Raw genomic sequence first — 19,608 nt, 5'->3', positions numbered from 1 at the left:
TGGCCAACCCAGCACTCACCTGCACGTCAACGTAACACAGCTCCGCTAACTGATTGATGCCTTCCAGTACCTTCAGCCCGCATCTTCTCAGCGTGAGAGACTGTAGTCGAGCGCATTGAGTCAGAGTGGACAAACTGCAGCCTGGCACGTCCTCCAGCACCAAGATGGTGATCTGGAAGACACAAAATGACTTTGTCATCTCCTCCATTAACTACTGTTCTATGTGTCCCTGATTCCCTTGAGAGACACCACATGACGTTTCCTGTATTGCTGGTCTGTGTGAAAGGGAGTGACAGAACGGAGTGGGTGAAGAGAACAGAGCAATTTCCCACCATCCAAGGTAGTATCAGAAGCCCCTTTCCGACTGCCTGCAAAATCCAACATTTTCCTGTCTTTGTTCTGTGTGGAGGGCAACAACACACAATGGGGCAACAAAGTCGACCTGACAATTTCCAGACGTAAGAGATAGCATCAAAGCCCATTTCACACTGCTGCAAAAGCCACGATTTTCCTGTGTTGCTGTCCTGTGTTGTGAAAGAAAATGACATGGAACATGGGGACGAAGCCAGCCCAACAATTTTACACTTTCAGAGGTAGTATTAGAAGCCCCTTTCACACTGCGCGCAAAAGACAGCATTTTGCTGTGTGACTGTAGTGTGTGAAAGGCACCAAACAAAATGGGGGGGACAAAGTCAACCTGGCAGTTTTTTCACCTTTGTAGCTAATATAACAAGCCCATTTCAGCACTGCCTGTGTGTCTCTGTTGGGTGAAAGGCACAAGCACAGAATGGAGGAAAACTAGTCTACCCGGCAATCTCCCAGCATCTGAGGTTGTATCAGAAACCCCTTTTACACCGCTGTTTTTCCCCACCTTTTTCCTTGTCACTATTCTGTAGTAAAATCACAGGCACACCGAATGGTTTTCCTAGGAATTTTCCATGTTTGGAGGTAGGATTCAAACCCCCTTTAACACCACCTCCAAAGACCAGCATTTTCTCATGTCATTGTTCTGTGTGAAAGGCAGCGACACGGGGGAGAGGAAAGAAGGTGAGTCAGAAGCCCCTTTAATACTGCCTCTAAAAGTCAGCATTTTTCTACCTTTTGCGGGAGGCGACGCAACAATTTTTTTTTTGCATTCAGAGGTACAGTACTATTGGCAGCACCTTTTACACTGCCTGCAAAAGACAACATTTTTCTGTGTCATTGTTCTATGTTAGAGGCACCAACAGGGAATGGAGGGATGAAGTCGACCCATGATTTCTTTACTTTCTAGGAAAGTAACAGAAGCCCATTTCGGATATATGCTGGGTTCTCTTTTACGACTGATCTTTGTGTGAAAGGTTGGTTTTGGGTTTTTTTTTTGTTTTTTTTGGTGCAATATTTTCAAGTGTTCTGCTTGGTTCAAACAGGACTTAAGTGACATACCTCCTGCAGGGATCTCCTGCCCGCAGCCCGTAGCAGCGTGTTGGGACAAAGCGGAGGAAGGTCGTCGTCCTGGGCGGACCTCCTGCACTGTCTCCTGGAGCCGACAGAACCTCTCCACATGCTCCTGTTCTGCAGTTCTGACCAGCAGACGTGTCCTTTCATCCAGGAAAGCCTCTTCTCATGCATGAGCTGGGAGTGCCAGGGGCTATCAGTTTGGCCTGAGGAATTCTGGTGGATGTTCTCCTTAATATTCTCGATTGTCTCATGGATGTTTCCACAGATCTTATGATGGATGTTCTCTTGGTTGTTTTGATGAATGTTCTCATTAATGTTCTCGTCAATGTTTTGATGAATATTCTCATCAATGTTTTGATGGATATTCTGAGAAATGTTCTCATTGATCTTCTCATTAATGTTTTGGTGGATGTTCTCCTCAATGTTCTCATGGATGTTCTGATGAATGTTCTGGCGGATGTTCTCAGGAATGTTCTGGTGGATGTTTTGCTGGCCATGGCCATTTTCATAGATGTTCTCAGTGATGTTCTGATGAATGTTCTGGCGGATGTTCTCAGGAATGTTCTGGTGGATGTTTTGCTGGCCATGGCCATTTTCATAGATGTTCTCACTGATGTTCTGATGAATGTTCTCAAGCATGGTTTCACAGGTATTGTGATGGTTGTTCGAGGGGATCTTCTCGTGGGTGTTCTGATGAATGTTTTCGTGGATGATCTGATGCATGTTCTCACTGAAGTTCTCATTAATCTTGTGTTTGATGTTCTCTTGAATGTTCTTGTCAATGTTATGATGGACTTTCTCATGGATATTCCCGTGGCTGTTTAGACAGATGTTCTCATGGACATTCTCCTGGATGTTCTGATGGAAGTTCTCAAGGATATTCTGGTCCATTTCAGTTCTGGTGAGTCTTCTCTCATCCATTTCATTTTGTTTTTTTCTCAGAGGTTCTTCGTACTCTTTAACTTCCTCTCTCCTCTCCTCCTTCATTTGCATGCTTCTTCTCTCCTCTTCCTTCCTCCTCCTGGTCATCTCCATATCCAACTGCTTCATCCTTTCCTTCTCCATTACCTTCTGATCTTCATCCATTTTCTTCCACACCTCTGTTTCTTTTTTCTTTAGCTCTCGTACTTTCCTCAAGTCTTTACCATTAGTCTTTGTCCTCTTCTCTTCCTCCATGCGTTTCCTTCGTAACGCTTCACTCCTCTCTCCTTCCTCATTCTTCTTCCTGTTTTCTGCTTCCTCATTACCCTGCTCTTCCTTTTCCTCCTTCCGTCGGTCCTCTTCTTCACTCATCCTCGTCATGCCTTCTTCATCCCTGTTGCTCTTCTTGTTTTCTTCTTTCCACTTCCTGCCTGCCTCTTTGCTTCTCGTTTGCTCTTCCTCCTTTTTCCCCACTGCCCATTTTTCCCTCTTTTCCCCTTCCTCAATTTTCTGGCTCCGTATTTCTACTTCCTCCGTCTTCCTCCTCACATCTTTCTCCTTACTCTTCTTCCTCTTTTCTTCATTCTCAGTTCCCTTCCCCTCTGTCTCTTTTCTCCTCTCGTTGTCTTCCTCTATCACTCCGTTCTCCTCTACCTCTATCATCCTCATCTCTCCCTCCTTCTTCTTCCTCTTTTCCTCTTGCTCCAGTTGGTTTCTCGCTACCTCGTTCATCTTCTTTTCCACTTCCTTACACTTCCTCATCATTTGCTTTTTTTCCTCCTCTTGCCTCCTCCTCTTTTCCTCCTCCTTTCTCACTGTTTCTTTCATCTTTTCCTCTTCCTCTGTTTTCTGGCTTCTTTCCTCCACTTGCTCACCATCACTCCTCTTTTCTTCATCCTCCATTACCTTCCGCTTAGCCTCTTTCCTTTTGCTCTCCTCCTTGTTCCCCTTTCCCCTCCTCTTATCGTCGTCCTCCTCCTCCTGAAGTTTGCTTGCTTCGCTTTTGGTACTCCTTTTCTCTTCCTCCCACTTTTTCATCACCTCTTCTTCTATTTGGATCACTTCTGCCTCTTTTATCCTTTTTTCTTCTTCCTCCTGCTTTATTTCCTCTTCCTCCTCCTTCCACCTTTTTTCTGCTTCCTCTGTCTTCTTTCGCCATACTTCCTCTTCCTGCCCTTTTCCCTTCTTTTCATTCTGCTTCCTCTCTGACTGTTTCGTCTTCTTGTCTTCTTCCTCCTTCCTTGTCATTTCCTCTTGCGCCTTCAGTTTCCCATCTGCTTCTTGCCTCCTCTTGTGTTCTTCCTCCTCATTCATCATCAGTTCTTCTTCCATTTGTTTGTGCCTCTCTTTTGCTTCCTCCTTCTTCCTCCTCTTTTCCTCTTCCTCCATCTGCTTTCTCCAGGCTTCCACTTCCGCCCCTTTTCCCTTTTTTGCTTCTTCTTCCTCTATCTGCTTTCTCTGCTTGTCCTCTTCCTCCTTTCTTCTAGTAATTTCCACTTCCTCTTTCAGTTTAATTTCTACCCCTTTTCTCCTCTTGTCTTCTTCCTCCTTTTTCCTCTTTTCCTCTTCCTGTATTTTCTTCCTTTCTGCCTCTTTCCTCCTCTCATCTTCTTGCCCACTCTTCCTCCTCGTTTCCTCTTCCTCCTCTTCTTTCTGTCGTTGTGCCAACCTCTTCTGGTCGGCATCCCTCTTTTTGACCTCCTCCTCCACTTGTCTCTTCAAGTCGTTAAGCAGTTCCTGTTTGACCGATACAAAATTCACACATTTTCTTACGACACCTGACACCAAAGTGGTTGAATTTATGCATTAAATTGCTCACTCTTTGGATGTTCTCAATGAGACCAACCTGTCCAAGCCAGAACTCCCGCTCAAGCTCTTCCTGAGCCTTCAACTCCCTCATATCCGCCTCCCTCTGTCGCAGCTGCACATGGAAAACACAAAGATATTGTTCCTGGATTTACCTCAAAGACTTCCTTGAACTCACCTTCTCCATCTCCATCATCCTTTGCAGCTCCTCCTCAAACTCTTGTTCTTCTCGTGTCCTACGCTCCATCTCCAGTCGGAGTTCTCTGCCCCCAGCCTCTAATGAGTCATAAAAGGGTGCTAAGTGAATAAAAGAGACCAAACTACTATTGTGGTGCCGCCTTTCGAGGGTATACAGTCCTGCAGCATTTTACCTTGGCTTTCATAGCACACAGTTGAAAACTCTTGTTCATCTGCATCAGCGCCAGATGAGGCGCTGTTGTCTTCATTTTGTTCACCAAACATGTCTGCCTGCATTAGCAAAGCAAATTTATTTATATAGCGCATTTCATACACAAGGCAACTCAATGTGCTTTACATCAGTCGTCCCCAACCACCGGTCAGTGAGGCATTTGTTACCGGGCCGCAGAGAAAGAATGACCAATTTATATAATTTCTATTGTATTGCAATTCACGTGTCAATGTGTTTTATTTTGAAAATTGACCGTATCTTCTCCGCCGCGCCATCTGCGCGTCTCAATACTCACGTCGAGACTGCACAGAATGCTTCCGTTTACTGAAAATATTTGTTTTTTTTGAAGGAAACGTTCGTGAATGAAACAACACTATATCAGGAGTCCTACTTAAAATACGGGTTTATCGCAAGAGTTAACTCTCACGCACCAAGTCCGCGCTGATACAGATACAGTCGTAGGTTTCTGCTCGACACAGGCAGAACTACTTTTACGGAGTTCAAAGTCTACTCTCATTGAGGAGCTACGGAACTGCAGTGTGGTCTGGCTGCCTACAATAACTGCGACTCCTGCGTCGCGCCCACATGGACGTACTACGGACGGCGAAGGAGGAAGCAGAAGCGAGACAAGCGCGTGTGTGTGCGTACGTATGTATGTGCGTATGTGTGTGTGTGTGTGTGTGTGTGTGCGTACGTGAGAAAAATGCCGACTCCTAACCGGTCCGCGGTGCAAAGAATGTTGGGGAACACTGCTTTACATGATTAAAAGCATTTAAAAACAAAGGGGGGGGAAACTTCTTATAAACATTTAAAACAAAGAGAAAAAAATAAAAAATACAATTAAAACACGATACAGTGCAAGAAATATCATTGAAAAGTGGAAATGGTCAAAAAAGCATGTGGGAAAAAAGAGTGTTGCCTCATTTAAAATGGTATTACAGCTAGTTTCTGTTAACCACGTTTCATTTAGTAACAAAAAGTCCAGATCATACGTTGTAATGATTTCAATAATCAACATTGATTTATTACCCAGTGACCTGATATTGAAAAGAGCCAGACATCAACCTTGTAATGGCCGGCACAGTTGCAGCCTGAATCAAAGTACCAATATATGAGATTTCAACGTTTCATAATCAAAAGTATCTGTGTCTATGAATTAATTTGCATTTTGCCAATTGTATTTTCATACCTGGTAACAAAAAAAAAAAGCAAGTCTATTAAAGCATAGATCAGATCTCAAATGTCAAAATTAAAACTCAGCATTCTATTTTTCAACAAAAAAAACCATAACGTTGCTGATAGATTGAATTGGATAGTCTGTACGGACAAAAGCTTTGGTTGTTTTATCTTATATTACAAATATTTATTTACATTAATAATGTACTTTTAACCTGCCCACGTTCTGAAGTGACATGTGCAGTGATATACCAATTAATTCCCGCTTCAGTCGCGGTCTCCTGTGTGTACGTTTATTATTCTATATTTATATATGTAAACATGTATTAATTGGCCTATTATTTTGTCGTTCAAAGTTGGTTCTTCTCTGCGATAATGCAGTTCCAGCCAGACCCATGTGGCAAGTGAATGGTTTCACCAAATTATTATTATAATTATTTTGATGTTTTGCGACTGCATGACATGATAGCTTAGCAATTAGCATGGCTTTGACCTAGTCTTCGCCTATCCACTCCTCGTCCTCCCTTCGTGACACTTGTAAGAAGTTTGGTCAGAGGTGGAGCTTATTCGCCACCCTGGAGGCGACGATCAGTGACTTACAAAGCATTGACACCGGACGCAAAGAGAACATTCGCCTCTGCGGCTTGGCAGCCAAGGGGCGTAATAAAATAGCATGCACCAAGCAGCTGTTCAACGTGGACGTGACGGTAATGTCAGAGGCTGGATTTTTCTTTCCAATATCCGGAACAATCGGTGTTTCGGCGGTAACAAGTTAACCTTCAGTGATTTCCGTAACAAAATACGGACGTTCCATAACATTTGGCAGCTCTGGTATTATAAAATATTTTGTACTCTGGGTTATTTTTTGTCGTTCTGTTTATTTTTATTTTGCAAAGTAGCTATCATCATGAATAACTAACTGGTAAGGAACGATAACTACGATAAATACAATAACTATGATGCAAGCTCGCATGCGCCTGTGACTGAGCGATGTCTTTTTTTTTTTTTAATACTCTGGATTATATTTACTAGTTGTTATTCTGTTGTGCACTGCGGTGGTTATCATCATGAATAACTTCCAAAAGGAGCAAGCACGTGTCAAACTAATTTTTGTCACAGGCCACAAGGTCATGTAATGAAAGCCAGTTACCGCCTCATTTGTTGTCTCGGTGTCCTCGTCGACCACAGCAACATTTGTGTGCGTTGTTTGTTCATTGTGTCGTGATGCAGTCAGACCTGAGAACACACAAAAACTCATTACCATGGGAGATAAAGAACCAGAGCAATCGTAGTTTCATCTGTTTTCTTTGTCATGTACGTGTGGGTGACTAGCACATCTGCCTCACAGGCATTTTGCCTGTGTGGGTTTTCTCCGGGCACTACAGTTTCCTCCCACATCACAAACACACGCATGGTAGGTTGATTGAAGACTCTAAATTGCCCTTGGGTGTGAATGTGTGCGCGAATGGTTGTTTGTTTATATGTGCCCTGCGATGGGCTGGCGACCAGATCAGGGTGTACCCCGCCTCTCGCCCGAAGATAGCTGGGATAGGCTCCAGCACGCCCACGACCCTTGTGAGGATAAAGCGGTACAGAAAATGGATGATGGATGTACGTGTGTCCGTTTTGTATAGAAAACGACAAATAATTCATACTTTCAAGGTCCTCAAGGATGAACTTCTCACAAGCTGCCGCTCGCCTTCTGGAGGCCTCAAAATAGCTGAGCAGCGACACCGGGACCTCAGAGGAGGCCTGAAGTCACAAAATGGACATTAGATTAGCACAATATCCTCAATGTGTTATTTGGGTGACCTTAGTTAGCAACAGAAGAAGTTCAAAATATAAGAAACACTTCCCAAATGGAGTCAATCAAAAGATTTGAGCATTTTTGTTTAAAAAAAATGACTGTTTCAGAGACATCAAATAACGGTTGAACAACAGGCGGTAGGCCAAAGGTGGGTATCCACTTTTCGAAACTTAGCAATAATAAACTTGATCAAATCTAATCAGCACATCTTAATCTGGTAAATGCTGAAAATGTCAGTTGATGTTTAAGGGTTAAACCTTTCCACAACACTGCCACACACAACACCACACTAGTTCACAAAAACATCCGAGATGAACTTTTAAGTATAATAGTAGTATCAAGTGTTAGTGTTGCATAAAGGGTTTCAAACTCATGCTTCAAGACAGATTTAAAGTAGGGTTTCAAAATTGGGTTTCCAGCCAGGGTTGAAGTTTAAAGTTAGGGTTTTTAGCCTTGGTTTTTTTTAGCCCCAGTTCAGGGTTTCAAATCATGGTTTCAAGCCAGGATTAGAGTTTGTAGTTTGAGTTTCAAATCATGGTTTCAAGGTCAGTGTCAGAAGTGTGTTGTTGTGTGTTGGCCTGCTGGAGACCTTTAAAATGCTGGTGAGCCCCTTCCTTCTGTCATTCTTTCATCCTTCCTTACTTCCTTTTATACTATCCTTATTTCCATCCTTGATTCCTTCCTTCCTTTCATGCATCCATATTTCCCTCCTTGTTCACTCGCCCCCCTTCTTTCACTAAATCACACTATCCTTCTTTCCTTCCTATCTCCCCGCCCTTTCGTCCTTCTTTCCTTCCTCTTACCGTTCTTCTATCATTCTACGCTCTATTCTTCTTTTTATACCTCCTTCCCAGCTTCAATTCTTCCTTCCTGTCATCCATCCTAGATTCCTTCTTTCCATCAATTTTTCCTTTCACTTCATCCCAGTTTCATTTCATCCTTCCACCGATGCTTCTTTCATTCCAACCTTTCTTCCTTATACATCCACATTTACTTCCTTCCTTCCATTCTTCACTCCTTCCATCCTTCTTTCCTGGATTCCTTCCTTACATCCCTCCCTCCCTTCCTTCTTTCTTTCCTGAATTCCTTCCTTACTTCTTAACGCCCTTCCTTGCTTCCTTTCATACCATCCCTCTAACTGTCCTTCCATCCTACTCTCTAGCCTTCCTTCCTTTCATAACACCCTAGTTTGCCATCTCACCTGCTTCCATCCTTCTTTTGTACCATCATCGTATCATTCATTCCTTTCATACCACCCTTGTATATTTCCTTCCTTTCACACCATCTAATCTTCCTTCCATCCTTCCTCTCCACTTACATCTGTCTTTCCATCATACCTCCTTGTTTCCATCCTTCCCTCCTTACATCGTCCTTGTTTCCTTCCTTTCTTTCTCCCTTACCCAACTTAATCCCTTTCATCCCTCTTTCCTTTCCCCAATCCTACTTTCCTCCATTATTCTTTCCTAATTCCTTCCTTTCGTGCATCCTTGTTTCCTTCTTCTCTCCTTTTGTACTTCTCCCCTTTCATACATCCTTGTTTCCTTTCAGTCTTCCTTCCTTCGTCCGTCAAATAAATGAATTTAAAAAGTTCATAAAGTACTTACTTTTGGCTCACCTTGCATTTCCATTATGCTAGCACCTACATGAGCAAGTTGCCTAGCCCGAGACAACTTTATTTGCAAATATATTTAAACAAATAAAGCTGCTTTAAAATACCTCCTCCACATACTCTTCTTCCTCGGCGTCTTCTTCCTCCGTGTCAGACATGTGGAGCTCCTCCGACATATTGTGACGCTGATTACCGACGTCTGTTAGATTGACTTGCGTTCATTTAGTTGCAAAAATGTAAATTAACAGTTATGTCACAGCCGTTAAATAGCTGCTAAACTCTTACATTTGCCGTCTCGTTACGTAAAATTCTGTATGGCGCGCAATTTCACTTAACAATTACTACACGATTACTTCCGCGTCCATGAGTTTCCGTTACCATAGAAACAGTGGAAGCTACGGAGCAATATATAGGACGATTTGTGCGAAAAGCAATTGTAAATTCTTGACTGTAAAATTGTTTGAACCCTTATTGAACCCCAACAATTTACTGTACATGAGTTTTCGTTACGTAGAACAGTCGAAACTACAAAATGGTAGGGAAAACTTGCTCAAACAGGATTGATTAATAATTCATTCTAATAATATTGTAAAGTTGTTTTGTACTATTTTACTATAATTAATTTAATTGGGGACAATTTATTGTACTAAGGTGGAGTTGATATGACACTATTTTCTAGAGAAAAACTTTTTTTTTTCCACGTCCACGAGTTGTTACCATGGAAACAAAGTCCCCTATGGAACATTAAAAGGGATATTTTGTGCAAAAAAAATAATTGGAAACTCATTCAATATAAAAATGAATTATTGTAATGCAAAATCAGTTTATTGGTCTTATTTAACGGGTGCCCTGTGACTGACTGGCGACCAGTCCAGGGTGTAGGCTTTTTCGCCCGAATTCTGGGATAGGCTCAGCTATTCACTACCCTGAACGGGATAAGCGAAATAGAAAATGGATGGATTTATTCATTGGAACATGAATCAAAGCTGAGATGTTATGATGCTGCATACTTATTTTCTATATTGGTTTGTTAATGGGCGGCACGGTGGTCGACTGGTTAGAGCGTCTGCCTCACAGTTCTGAGGACCGGGGTTTGCATGTTCTCCCCGTACGACAATTTTACATCAGGTTTTCAAACTCATCACATGACAGAATCTGTTCTTATCAAAGTGCTAAATGATATAAGGTTGAATACTGACACAGGAAAGGTGTCAATTCTGGTCTTGTTGGATCTTAGTGCGACTTTTGATACGGTAGATCGTAAGATACTGCTGAACAGGTTGGAAACGTGGGTAGGACTAAATGGAACAGTCCTTAAATGCTCCAGGTCCTACGTGGAGGAAAGCAGTTATTTTGGAACCTTTGGAAGTTTTCAATCTCATCGAATGGCAATGTCCTATGGGATCCCTCAAGGGTCAGTTCTTGGACCCCTCCTGTTCAGCTTGTATATGCTACCCTTGGATCAAATTCTTCAGAACTTTAATTTTGCCTATCATAGCTATGCAGATGACACACAGTTAGATCTAGCAGTGTCTCCAGATGACTACAGTTCAATTGAGGTGTTGTGTCACTGTCTAAAACAGATAAATAACTGGATGAGCCAACATTTTCCACAAATAAACCACAACAAAACTGAGATAATTGTTTTTGGCACCACAGAAAAGAGGATTACTATTAGTAAATACCTGGACTTACTCGCTTTAAAAACCAAAGACCAAGTCCGAAACCTTGGTGTACTGATAGATTCCGACCTGACTTTCAATAGTCATATCAAATCAATTACTAAAACTGCTTTCTACCATCTGAAGAACATATCCAGAGTGAAGGCTTGCATGTGCGAAGCAGACCAGGAGAAGCTCATCCATGCTTTTATCTCAAGTAGACTTGACTATTGTACTACTTCTGACTGGACTCCCCCAAAAGACCATTAAACAGCTGCAGCTCATTCAGAATGCTACAGCTCGGGTTCTGACCTGAACAGAGAGGTCGCAGCATATTACTCCAATTCTAAAGTCTTTGCACTGGCTCCCAGTCAGCTTTAGAATAGATTTTAAAGTTCTGCTACAGGTCTATAAATCACGAAATGGTTTAGGTCCTGAATACATGAAAGAAATGCTAATGGAATATAAACCCAGTAGGGCTCTGAGATCGACAGACTCAGGTCAAATAGTGGAGCACAGAGTCCAAAGCAAACATGGTGAAGCAGCATTTAGCTATTATGCGGCACACAAATGGAATAAATTGTCAAGACAAATGACGTCAACCCAAAGTGTGAATGTTTTTAAGTCCAGGTTAAAAACTCTTCTTTTTTCTCATGCTTTTTAGAGCTTTTCCACTTTTAAATAATATTTCTTGCACAGTACAATGTTTTAATTTTTTTTTTAATTCTCTTTGTTTTAAATGCTTAAAAGCTGTTTTTTTTCTGTTTAAATGCTTTTAATCATGTAAAGCACATTGAGTTACCTTGTGTATGAAAGGCGCTATATAAATACATTTGCTTTGCTTTGCTTTACAAATTGTTTTTATCATAACAGTACTGTACTGTATATACAATCGTGAGAGGCAGAACAATTAGCAAGTCTTCCACTAGATGGCAGAAGACACATAATTGACCTGTGTATCCAGTTTTCAATCACATTTTTGTTTGGTGGTGTGCCTTGATATTTTTTCTCATGTAAAATACTGTAAGTGCCTTGGCTCAATAAACATTGGGAAACACAGATTTATACGGCACTAGTACTTGGAAATACCAAATTTTAACTCCCAAAAAGTATTATAGTATACAGTATTTACTAGGGGGAATCACATCGTTCTAAGTTACATAGCAGGGCTTGTGGTGGCCATTTGGATGTTTCCAAATATGGTTCCTTATCGTAGAAGAGTCTAGAATGCCCTAATTTTAAAAGGAAAATAGTACAATCAATTGGCAGACAACATGAAACAAACCTTTTGACAACTCGTTAGTCTTTTGCATCGCTACAATGCTGAATGGTGGGCTTGTGTCGTCTTTGTAGTGGGTCGAGCGGGGGTCAGCGACTGTAGGTGAGAACCACAAGACGACAGCAACAACAACAAGAAAACAAAAGTGGTACTGTGAACAATGCAGACTTCTTTCCCAGTTCCCCTCTCCCGCGGCGAAGACTCCGCACTTGTGCTGCCTTTGACTTTGAGGAGATTCCAGCGGGCCTACGCCGCTTTTCCCGTCCGCATTCCCTCAGGGCCTTCCACAAGGAACCCAGTCTCCTTCCTCGGCCTTTCACAAGGGAGAACGGCACGTCCAGTGCGATTTCATGGAAACAAAAACAACGGGAACGCCACCTTATTCATCAAGGCACGACAGTAAACAGCCCTGCACCTGCACTGCTTCCTGTTTGTGCTCAATGTTCAGAATAATAGTCTGCATTTTATGTACAACATGAAAAACTTTGAAGAATTTGCTCTCCTGTCAATCACTGAACTAATATTAAGGAAAAGCTCTGTTTCTGAGAGTTGCTTCACATCTGTATTACATAGAGTCGACCGACTTCCGGCACAAGGAGACAGCTATTCGAGAACTGAAGCATTAGACTGTATACTGTATGTCCTTTATAGCATACAAATCAAGGAACTAATATGTTTTTGTATAGGTACCTTTTCTGAGGGCTGCTTCATATCCGTGTTGCATGGAGTCCACCAAATTCCGGCCCTCGAAGTGAACTCCTATTCGTGTATGGTGGCGGTGTTGTTACCCTTTAAGGAATGGCTATTTGAGCTGGCTGTTTGAGCACAAATAGTGCAAATAATAGCAAATAATATACAAATAATAGCAACACGTAAACAGATAACATAACTATAGTCACATGCATATATTCTTTATCCTCTGCGAAACACTACTAATTACTGCCGTACTGAGAAGCAAAGAAAGGAGCTGACGCTCACGTACACTATATCCGTATTATAATATATAATAATATTATATATGGCCTGCCGCACACTGCGCGATGCGATCGGGCTGGCAAAAATGATATCTCAGAAGAGTCTTGCTTGTTCCTATTCATTTGAACATAACCAGCGCGATATATGCTGCACATACATTTTGGCCAAAAGCTTCGCTGTATCAGTCAATTATAAATGTAGCTATGTATTGTTGTAAAACTTGACTTTGATAACCCTGTCATCACAGACCGATAGTTTCTCATTCATAAACACCTTAAAAATATATATATTTTTTTCTGGAACAGAGTAATGGTATTTCCATTCATTTCAATAGGGAAAGATGCTTTGAGAAACAAGTGTTTGGAGTTACGAGGGTAGTCAAGGAACAAATGAAACTTGTATTTCAAGGCACCACTATACTAGAATGACCATACACACAGTAGGTCTTAGAGTTGACTCGCAGTTCACGTCAGGTAGACTACATGCAACAATGATGGATTTGGAGCTTTTGAGACTTCTTTAAAACCCTGCTGCTATTACTGTGAACACAAGCGTATTGCAAATGTCCCCTCGGGTCACAGCACAACTTCAGTGGCGAGCGTGGCTTATGTTTGGTTAGCTCCGTGGAGCAAGTTGAATCGGTAAAAACGCCTCCATCAGCAGGACTTGTCCGCTCCAATTAGTTCTCGCCGGGGCAAGGTGTACGCTGCTTTTGTCCGAGTGCAGGCGCTGTAGACAGCAGCCAGACAGCGCCGAGCCGCAGATTTGCACAGCAGATTACACCCACCAGTGATGGTTTGAATAGTATGTTTTTACTGTCCAAGGCTTTTCTGCAGCTGTTAACCTGGCAGCTCTGTTCCCAAACACTTCCTAGGCCATTTGTGTCAACAATGCATTCGAATATCCATGTCATTAATCCACCAGAGGGTTCTACTCTGAATATCCATTTTCCTCCAATGCGTAGAAGAAATTTTTTTGGACAATAAACATGGTGATGGAGAAGGAGGTATTACAGTGAACCCCTTTGTATTTACGTTTTTTTCCCCCACTGTGGAATCTGTCATCAGCTGTGGCAAATTTGCCAAATTTCCTAATTCCTGTTTCCTAATTAAAAGACAAACAATTGATATTGCACTTTTAGGAAAATATTCAGCATTAACATTTGATGAGTCCTCACAATGTTGGTATGAAAAAATAAATTCACAAACAAACCTCATTGTGGAGGATTCTTCTCAAAGCTATGAGTCAGATTAAAGGCTGTGCAATACTTTCCACATCGTCGCCACATGTACGAGAGAGGGCTCATGAATTTTTGTATTTAATTTGGGATACTTTTATGGCATAAAGTTTTTAAATAACATGAGTTACGGTCAGTATTCGCAAAGCGACTTGGAAAAGTGAGCTAAGCTACGAGTGATTCTACATTAACAGAAGCTTAACGACACAGAAGCTACCTACCAGAGAAATGTAGCTAACTAAGCTACAATAAAATGACAAAAGTAGCTAAACTACAGCCTGGAGTCTCCAAAACAAATTACTTAAACAAAAATAATAATAATTGTACTATTGCGGTGTAAATGAATACTTATTCTAAAATTATTATAATTATGCTTCTTACTGTCACTACAATATCAATGCAGTGACAGCACTGTGTTATTATATATACCATAATTCTGAGGTCAAAAAAATGTGTCCATAACAGTGGAATTCTAATTCCGGGACAACAACAAAAATAAAATAAAATAAACTTGGACACTAAACCCAGCAGACATTCCATTAGCTTTTCAGCCTTGCCATTCACTTCTCAAACAGTGGACTTATGATTTCATAGAGACATTTTTTTTAATGATCCTGCCATCGGTGAAGCGGGTTTACGGAGGTTGTTGGCTGCGGGAAAGTCACAGAAAAAGTGGACTTTGGTGAAACGCCGTTCCATGTTACATCTTTTATCAACTTCCAGACGTGCGCCGCAGATTAGAAACACACACTTGTTGCTCACGTTTGTGAAACAAAACCCCGTTTTCTACACTTTATGAATATAGTTGGATGGATGTTTTATGTCTCTTACCGGTGTGACTTTACTCTGCTACAATTGTTGTTAACCTAGCCAGCTAACATCCTGGCATCTGGTCAACCGAGTCGTCGAGTGGTTGGGCCTTAGGGATGAGAAATGAAAACCGCTTCTTTTTTAAAATCGGTCCCTATTAATTTGATATTTATGAATCATTTGTTGGCTTGGCTGGCGATTCCATTTACTAATTCCACTTACAAAAAAAAAAAAAGAAGCAGCGCTTTGAGTGTCATGCTGGTGAGGCCACTCACAATGCCTCGTTCTCTGGTGTGATTTGGAAGACGCAGCAGAGGTGAAAGCAGGGAGCGAGAGGACAGAGGATATATTAAGAAGAAAAAAAAGAACCAGTGTTTTGGACAGGGCTCAGGGCGCTCAAAGCGCCTCATTCTTTGTCCTGATTGGGTTCACGTCACAGCGAGAATAACAGAAGAGCAAGGGAAAGAAGCGAGGGGAGGGGGGCATGCCATTGGCAAGGGGTCTCTGATGCTCACCCTCTCGGATGTGCATCTCGGGAGGCTCCCCTGACTCTCTCTGGAGGTGGCAGTTTCTAAAAAAGTTTTTAATCTTACATTGTCTGGAAGGTATTTTGCGAAACCAAGATAAATCTGTTCTTTTTTACTGAACAATTCTTTGTTTTATGCCTTAATTACTTTGGGATCAAGTTGGATGCAAAAGGACCATTGTGCGTCCTCCAACACCTTGGCACGAATAACAAATGAACGTGCAATTCATATCTGTAATGCTTTTTTGCACTTATAACACGAGGCCCATTAAACATTTTCAAGGGATTTTTTATTTTTTTTTTAGTTTAGCATTAGCATTAGCATTTGATGACTCCCAACAATGTCAGAGTGAATTAGTGAAAACGACGTCATGAACGTGTCCCGAGCTTGAACTCCACTTGAGGATGATTCTTCCAGTACGGAGCCAGATTAAAGGCCATGAGTGACACGTGAGCGCGAAAGAGGAGAAATATTGAAACAAGCTATTCTGCTGCTAGCCCGTTTCATTCTTTAGTTCTGTGAGATCATATCCAGCACCCTCAACCATCCCCTCACCCGCCCCAGAGAGTTTTTCCGACATCAGAGTGACCGAAGTACATTCAATCTGATCCCTGGATTAGTCAGAATTCCTCATAAGTGTAACGAGTTCACCATGACCAGCATTTCTCATCCCGATTAGCCTTAGCCTTGTTTCTTATTTGCTGTATGACAAGGATTCTCAGTACGAGCACACATCCGCTTTGTGGTCACATGCTCCTTAGATTATTTTCCCACTGGGTTGTCAGCATTGTCATTGACACGGCACATAGCGCATACAAATCCAAGGAAGACATTTGTATTGATTGTTCCTTTTTGTGAAATGTCCCCTGAAACACCTTTTCACCTGGCGATGTCCCCATACTAACAGATTCTGGAAAGATGTGTCCAAGTTTGTTACAGCGTTGCACCAGGTACCGATACCAGTACCGAACCGAAGTATTTTGACGTAATGCATGGTACCGTTTTTTAAAAACAAAGATGTGACAGCGTCTTATGGTGTCTTAAAGGCCAGTACTCAAAAAGCTGCCAATCATCCAATGACTTCCTGTCTCCTGAAAAGTTAGAAAATGCCTTTCTTTTTTTTTCACGGCGGCACAGTCGGCCACCGTGCCGCCGTGCATATATGTGATCATGCTATTATTATTTTTTTAATTCTTCAAGTTTATCGATTTTTTTGTAATAAAAATATAAAAGTATGAATTTGAAGTTGTTTTGTCAGTTTTTATTCTACTGCTTTTACTAATGTTCGAGATTTTTGCTTCAGTGCTATCAAGGTATCAAGGTACTTTATGCAGGTATAGTATCAAAGTCAGAAATTTGATAGGGTGACACCAAGTTTGTTATTGATAATATTGACTCTGACTTCACTCTTCATTGGAAAGATTTATTGTTTGGTTTCTTCCATTTTGGATTTGTGGATATGGAATTTTGCAAGAACAATGAATACTTTTATAATAAAGACTTGTTTAGTTTTGTTGCTATCATTGGATATTTTCACTCTAACCACGCTCTCTACATTCCAGAACGTTCAGAAACTCATAGCGTTGGAGCTCCCGCCGGAGAGCGACTGGCGCGTCAGGCAGGACGAGATGCTTACTGGTAGAACTGACACATTAAATATGGCGGACGCACAGAAGTAATGGCCAACACGCTTGTTCATAAATTCATAGAAAATGGCGGTAATGAAAATGGATGGATGGATGGCGCTCTACCTCTCTGAACACTGCACTCTCAGAACGCAGTGAGAGCATCAGATGGAATTTCCATACGTTTTTTCATACGTTTTCCATACGAATTTTCCATATCCACAAATACTAATATAGTCATTCGAAACCCCTTTTGTTAATTTTTGAGACGGAAACCAGACAATACATGAGTGCAATATACTTTTTTATTTTTGGTTCATTCACTGTCATCCATTTTCAAAGCAGAGCTCACGATATTGCCAGCCATTTCAGAGCATTTTGACTCCTCTTTCGAGACCCACAAAATATTGTGTTCTGTGACAAAATAAGCACCAAACCTACCAAAAGAAAAAGTAGACTCTTTTCTTTCACCAGAGAAGAAGTTCTCCGTGGCTTTTTCCCTTTTATTGATTTATTTTAGTAATCAGCAGTAGAGCATGGGTTGGTTTCACCAAAAATACCGGTTTGTGAGCAAAAAGCGGAAAAAAACAACCTTTTTGTGAAAAGAACGGTAAGCAGAACAGTGAATTTGATGCCAATATTTTGGATTTTGTGACACTTCAAATTATAAATATAATATAATATACATACTCTGATCGAGTGTGAGGTGCCTAAACTTGTCCAACTTCCAACGTCTTGGTATTTCTCTTCCTCATAATACAGTAGATGTGACAAACCGAGGTTCACATTCTAATCTACTCAAAAGTTGTGCTGATCTCAAATCCAAAGCGACCGAGATCTGTTAGTCATTACAGTTGTTTACAAACCTGAATTTCACAGGCAGTCTGGGCGAGATATTATTCCACGCCTACCTGTTGAAAAACGTACTTGACGTATATATACATACATCGGTGGAAGCAAACAGTTGGATTACATTTGGAATGAGTTATTGATGCCACCACAGAAGAGTGTTGGAAAAGAAAAATGTGTGACGATAACCATCCATCCATCCATCCATTGTCTGTACCGCTTCATCCTCACAAGGGTCATGGGCATGCTGGAGCCTATCCCAGCTATCTTCGGGCGAGAGGCGGCGAGAGAACTGGTCGCCAGCCAATCGCAGGGTACATATGAATAAACAACCATTCGCGCACACATTCACACCTACGGGCAATTTTGAGTCTTCAATCAACCTAGCATGCATGTTTTTGGGATGTGGGAGGAAACCGGAGTACCCGGATAAAACCCACACAGGCATGGGGAGAACATGCAAACTCCGCACAGACGGGGCCGGGATTTGAACCCCGGTCCCCAGAACTGTGAGGCAGATGTGCTAACCAGTCGTACACCGTGCTGGCTGACGATAACCATTGAACGGGAAATAGAATTCCAGAACATGGACATGTCGGGAAAAGGACATCACGTCATTTTTGCAGTTCCCAAAAGTATGGACATGGCAGGGGAAAAGAGGATATATGGTGACCCAGAAGTTGACTACAGTATGTCATATTGTAGACCCTAAAACCTGGAAATGTCAGAGAAAAAGAGGTTATGGCGATTTTATGATGAAGATTTGATGTCATTTTATGATAAAATAATTCACTTTATTTCCTATGGGGAGAATTATTTTAAAATTAGAAAAACAGAGTAAAACGGAATGTATGGCTGTGGGAATGCTGTGCACAGTTATGCAAGGACCACATCAAAAGTGTCAGCAATGGAAGCTATGGAAAGACTTTTCTTGGAATGGATGTGGTCATGCAAGATACCCAAGGACATTAGGAGTGGAAGGTCCTTGTCACTAATTGTACGACACCAGCTGATAAACTCAAACACTGTCAAATTGACTGCATTGCCTTGTGTGCAATTATGTTACTGTAGGTGTTACATGTTATAGTTGAAAGAAAACTTTATTTAAAACGTATTAAAACATTTAAACTTGGTTATCACCTGTTCGCTCTTTCTCACTCGTAGTTCCTCAAATAAGAGGCACAGTGTGCTTGCTTCAAGATGTTTGTTATTCTCTGAAGTTTTCTGTAAAACTGACATAAAAAAAGTGTAGTAAACATTGTATATTTATACACTAAAATGTTCAACCAAACCATGTCATTTCATCTAACAAAAGTCCGCTAGCTCGATGCTAAAGTATGATGTTAAACGCCGTAGACGGTCTAAAAGAAATTCACATAGATGTTACAGACATTTGCTACTTTCACACACACGAAGCAGCAACACAAGTTACAGAATGATGTCATCAACATGAAAAAAATAACTTAAATATGAGTGG

At 41.4% G+C, this 19,608-nt stretch overlaps 1 protein-coding gene across 1 annotated transcript in view; it reads right to left on the bottom strand.

Moving 5' to 3' along the window:
• lrriq1 (leucine-rich repeats and IQ motif containing 1) overlaps positions 1-9,531 on the bottom strand; it is a 53,203-nt gene extending 43,672 nt beyond the window's left edge. The window contains exons 1-8 of the mRNA XM_061676478.1: positions 9,276-9,531; positions 7,408-7,504; positions 6,903-6,988; positions 4,539-4,635; positions 4,346-4,443; positions 4,208-4,282; positions 1,426-4,098; positions 20-172 (exon numbers count right to left, since the gene is read on the bottom strand). Coding sequence (XP_061532462.1) covers positions 20-172; positions 1,426-4,098; positions 4,208-4,282; positions 4,346-4,443; positions 4,539-4,635; positions 6,903-6,988; positions 7,408-7,504; positions 9,276-9,344 — 3,348 coding nt within the window. The 5' untranslated portion in view covers positions 9,345-9,531. The remainder of the gene's footprint in view (positions 1-19; positions 173-1,425; positions 4,099-4,207; positions 4,283-4,345; positions 4,444-4,538; positions 4,636-6,902; positions 6,989-7,407; positions 7,505-9,275) is intronic.
• Positions 9,532-19,608: the final 10,077 nt, after the last annotated feature.

Source organism: Phycodurus eques, chromosome 5 (assembly GCF_024500275.1).
Source record: "Phycodurus eques isolate BA_2022a chromosome 5, UOR_Pequ_1.1, whole genome shotgun sequence".
NCBI lineage: Eukaryota > Metazoa > Chordata > Actinopteri > Syngnathiformes > Syngnathidae > Phycodurus > Phycodurus eques.
This window is presented reverse-complemented; position numbering and strand designations above follow the sequence as displayed.